The sequence below is a fragment of the Electrophorus electricus genome, chromosome 19 (genome assembly GCF_013358815.1).
Source record: "Electrophorus electricus isolate fEleEle1 chromosome 19, fEleEle1.pri, whole genome shotgun sequence".
NCBI classification, from domain to species: Eukaryota; Metazoa; Chordata; class Actinopteri; order Gymnotiformes; family Gymnotidae; genus Electrophorus; species Electrophorus electricus.
Genome location: NC_049553.1, coordinates 9,747,056 through 9,752,017, shown reverse-complemented (window position 1 = coordinate 9,752,017; position 4,962 = coordinate 9,747,056). Strand labels below are relative to the sequence as shown.

Here is a 4,962-nt window from a genome sequence, read left to right as displayed (position 1 = left end):
TTCCCACTTCACACATGGTACGGCCCACCACGTGCAGTGGGAGTTATCTGTAGTCTGGTCCGTCTGTTCCGTGTTTGTTACCACGCCCCCTTATTATCACACCTGAGACTTGTCCATATTTATGTATATATTTAAACCCTTGTGGGGGGGGGGGTGCGTTTTGTCAGTTATTATAGGTGTTTATTCAGGTCCTTCCTCGCATTTCTGTGTTTATCGTTCATCATATATATCTCGCTGCACTGTTTGTTATGTATGAGTGCCATTAACGTTCATTGTTTATCCGTGTTGCGTCATGTTTAATAAATGGATCGTCCCGTGACAGATACATTTGGGGAAAAACCTAAATTATGATTCTTTTAATTTTATTACTATATTTCTTATATAATTAAATTATTATTACTATAATAATTATAATTTTATTAAGGGTAATGTTAGGGTTCTTTATATGAATAACTACCAAACATAAACAAGAGATTCAAAGGGCATGTTTTTGTTTTTCATATATATATATATGAAAAACAAAAACATGCCCTTTGAAAATCTTGTGTATATATATATATATATATATATATATATATATATATATATATATACACATTTTTACATAGCATTTTACATTTATGTTTTCGTTGTTTACTGTGGCAAAGTGGAGTAATATTTTGGCACCCCATGCAGCAGATTTGCCTGAGAGACAGCAGGCCTCTAGGAGTGCATGCATTTTTCTCCGCAGTTACACCCAGAAGACAATTCTAGCTTTCCTTTGAAGATTTCCAAGCGTTTTGGAAGTCATGCTTTGGAGAAAGGCTATGGTAGTGGGTGGTGGTCTGGTAAAACTAGGCCTGTCTGGTTGTCTTGTTCAGGGCTGCCCATCGTCACGTGTGTACGGGAGAGGCCAGTCCCTTTATAGTGTGTCTGTTGCTCTAATCGATGCCTTCTGTGGTTTCTCCTTCGTCTCACTCTCTTCCTCATCCTCCTCATTCAAATTCTGTCTTTGTTCGATTTTGCAGCAGGAATGTTTGGTGAGAGTGTGGGACTGCTGCGTGGTGTGTGGTGTGTGTTTGTGGGACTGTTATGTGTGCTGTGTGTTTGTGGGACATCGTGTGTGGCGTGTGTTCGTTGGCTCTCTTGTTTGAAGCGCACACAAACACACGCAAGCTCTGCTTTTTAAACATCAACATCTATTATACACTCAAGTGCAGACTGATTGTTTAAACGCACACTGTTTGGGTGACAAGCTGCGCTAGTCATCGCATGATGAGGAAATCAAATTCTGTATATATACAGTAGAGGAAACAGTCAAAGACCTTTTACCAGTTATGTTTTTATGTCCAGTAGTACATTATAATTATTTTCCCACAGCCTCCAAGCTGTTTACCTCATCCGTCCAATCACATTGACTTTCTGTACCTCAGATTCAAATTCAAATAGTTTTATTGGCATAACAAAGTGGCAAACAGACCAGTGATGCAATAGGAGCAGTAACAGAGGCATTTGACTATTATGGGATAGTGATAAAGCAATAAAACAGGACAAACTGGGGAGAGGGTATATCCAGTCGGCTGATTGATTCTGTGGTGATGATGATGATGATGATGGATTTGATGATGTGTTTTATAGAGCTTGCTGTCCTCATTTGTTCCCTTCTTTCATTATTTACTCTCACTGGGTTTGAATCTCTTTATATTCTCTGGCATCCTGCTGTTCTTAATGTGCTGTGTGTGTGTGTGTGTGTGTGTGTGTGTGTGTGTGTGTATGTAATGAGTTCAGAGTTGGTAACTGGTAAAATCTGCTTGTAGCCAACAACTAACTGCTAACTCCACAGGAAATTAATATCAAAACTTTCAAGCATCAGTCATCTCTCAAATGATTAAAGCCTTTTTAGTTACAAAAGACGTACTCTGTGTATGCGTGTTCTTAATTAGACTCCATTTTCAAGAATTATAATGGCCTCTGCAGGCGCCAAGTGTTCATATGTGTACATTTGCTTTGTTAGTCATAAATAAGGGACTAAATGTCTTTTAAGGTTTTGTTTTCCTTGGTTTCCTTTTGAAGTGTCTCTTTCCCACATAATACAGCAGTGTGTTGTTTTTTTTATTTTGTTATTTTACGAAATCACCCCTGCAGATATGTAACTACAGTAACACAAAGTACAAGGCTTATCCACTGTACTCGGAAAAAAATATTTTTGAAGCCGCATGTTTTGGAACGCTTTGAGTTTTGCTGTGTTCCTCAGTTTGCGCAGCCCAGGAAATGTCAGCTGGCATACACTGTCAAAGGGCATCAGTGTATATCCAGTTTCTATATGGAAATGCATAACCTTTAAGAAAATAGGTCAGTGTTGATTAATGTGTTATATAATTATTCAATTTCTACCCTTTAAAGGTGCTGATATAAGTCGTTACTGTTCAACTGGAAGTTTGTTTTTTTTGCTTAAACTCTGATCTTTGGCTTTTACTCTCTCTCTCGGTCCCAACAGGACTGTCAAGTGTCTGTGTGACCCGTGCCACTGACCCCATGAACGCTGCCCAGGGAGATGGAACGTAACAGACTTTTCACCTTTAACCTTCGTCACATCGTCACGTTGCTCTAGTGGGACTGAGAGGAAGGCATCAGCGAACTCCTCCTCTTCCTCCTCCTCCTCCTCCTCCTCCCTGACCCTTTCATTCACCTACCCCCCACCCCATAGTCCCCACCCCCTTTCCCCAGGCCTCTTTTCCTCAGCCTCAGAGCTCTGCCCACCCCACCAGAGGGACACACTCGCGCATTCATCCTAACCAATTAGAACCTTCCTCTCGGGATAAATACTCCCACCCCTGCCCTTGACCCCCCCCCCCCCCAAGCGAAAAAAAAGACAAAGGAGGGGAGACAAAGCGGCCATGCAGGCCCCGCGCTCGAGCCGGCGCCCCCCGGCCAGCACCCGCAGGCCGGACGCCCTCGCCCTGACCGGCGCCCTCTGCCTGGTGCTGTGGCTGGCACCGGGCACATGCCAGCGCCTCGACCCCGGCGCCAAGCACCCGACAATCACCACCAACTACGGCAAGCTGCGTGGCGTGAAGAAGGAGCTGAACAACGAGATCCTGGGGCCCGTGGAACAGTACCTAGGGGTCCCATATGCCACTCCGCCCATCGGTGACCGCCGCTTCCAGCCGCCCGAGGCGCCCGGCTCGTGGCCCGAAGTGCGCAACGCCACACAGTTCGCGCCGGTCTGCCCGCAGAACCTGCACGGCGTGCTGCCCGAGATCATGCTGCCCGTGTGGTTCACCGACAGCCTGGATGTGGCCGCCACATACATCCAGAACCAGAGCGAGGATTGCCTCTACCTCAACGTCTACGTGCCCACGGAGGATGGTGAGTAGCAGAACCGGGGCGCAGGGACATGGGACGTGGGCTTTTGGGGGGTGCAGTAACGTTCCTCCCATCCTGAGGAGCCCGCAGCGGTCTCGCGCTCTCACGCCCGGGCCCAGCGGCGCCAGGACTTTTGATGTCTGGCCCAAAAGGCGTCCCCCTTTTCTGCTCTCCACCTCCTCCGTTTTGCTTTGCGGTTTCGCGAGATGAATGAGGCCGCAGTGGGCGAGAGTATCGATTTGTGAGGTTCCATTTTGTTGTTTGTTTTTTTTTTCTTGTAATTAATACTGCCCCGCGATCAGCCCGGGATGCCAACTAAAGAAATGATCGATATCGTTATTGGCATCTAATTGCAGTCTGAGCATTTTCTCCTTACGTCTCTCCAGCCTTGCTGGCCTGATCTGGCTCCAAACGCCTCTTTTTTTATTTGTCTTTTCTCTTATATAACACACTTGCAATGGGACTTAACTGAACTCAAATTCAACTCCTTCTCACTAAGAGGAGAAAGTCCACGGTTTACGGAGTGAGAGTGAAACACCCACACATCCACACACTTCCTCACACACATGCCCAGTGGATGTGCTATATAACCGTAAACATGCGGAGCACAGCACCCCTCCATCTGTACGTTCATGAGTGTGTGCTTGCATGGGCATTTGCGATTGTGTTTACATTTTTGTTTGCACATGTGCTGGCGTGTGTGTGTCTGCGTGCGCGTGTGTTTGTGCTTTCATAGGAAACACCCTTGGTGTGAAAATTGTTTTATTCTCTTGCCTGTCAACACCACCAGTAGCTTGTCGCTTCTGTTAGCATTCACAGCCCAACACTCCTGTCTCTCTCTCTCTCTATCATGTGTACCATTGCAGTGACCTCTACGAAATTTATCAGGACCCACAGTCCCAAATCTATCAACTTCCAGTCTTCCAAATCCCCAAATTCCCCATAATCCATCTAGTTCATACTAGTGGCTAGGAGCTAAGCCTGCTAATTCCATAATGAGCTGTTTTGTTCAAAACTCACAGTCATATGCTCCTAATTTTAACCATTCAAGACCTTATCATACATATTTTCCATAATATGCTTAATATTTTCCAAACTTTAAGCATAACCTGAGTGTGTGTTTGTGCATATGTTTGTGTTTGCATGTATGTGTGAGCTGTGTGCAAGACCCCCAGAGGTTTCGGACCTGCATGTATGGGACACGTGTTGCTGTAGCTTGGCGTAAAGACCCCAAGGGGGGGGGTTGGTGTGGTTGGCAACAGATCAGAGCTCGCTCATCAGTCACTGTCGCCAGGGGCGACCGACTCCCCTCCCATACATCTCCCTCCGCTCGATTGGGCAGGTGCCCACAGCATCGCAGTGCTCCGCTTCCCGCCGGTGATCCGTCATGCGAGGCGTCCTGTCTCCCTGCCGCAGACTCCCACGCCTGCCCCCTGCCTCCACCCGTGCCTCCACCCTGGGGTGCCTGTTCCGCCCGCGCCACCCCGATTATCGCCTTCCGTGCTTATGTGATTGGTAGAAGTCGGCAGCAACATTTGAGGTTTTTTTTCTTCCCAAACTGAAACAGGTGGACCTTGGAGAAGGTTTCTTTTTTTTTTTTTAATGTTTAGAATTGTT

At 46.4% G+C, this 4,962-nt stretch overlaps 1 protein-coding gene across 1 annotated transcript in view; it reads left to right on the top strand.

Annotated features, from left to right (window-relative positions):
• The first annotated feature begins 2,956 nt into the window (after positions 1-2,956).
• nlgn2a (neuroligin 2a) overlaps positions 2,957-4,962 on the top strand; it is a 75,018-nt gene continuing 73,012 nt past the window's right edge. The window contains exon 1 of the mRNA XM_027028446.2: positions 2,957-3,348. Within this exon, the coding sequence (XP_026884247.1) occupies positions 3,243-3,348 (106 nt within the window). The 5' untranslated portion in view covers positions 2,957-3,242. The remainder of the gene's footprint in view (positions 3,349-4,962) is intronic.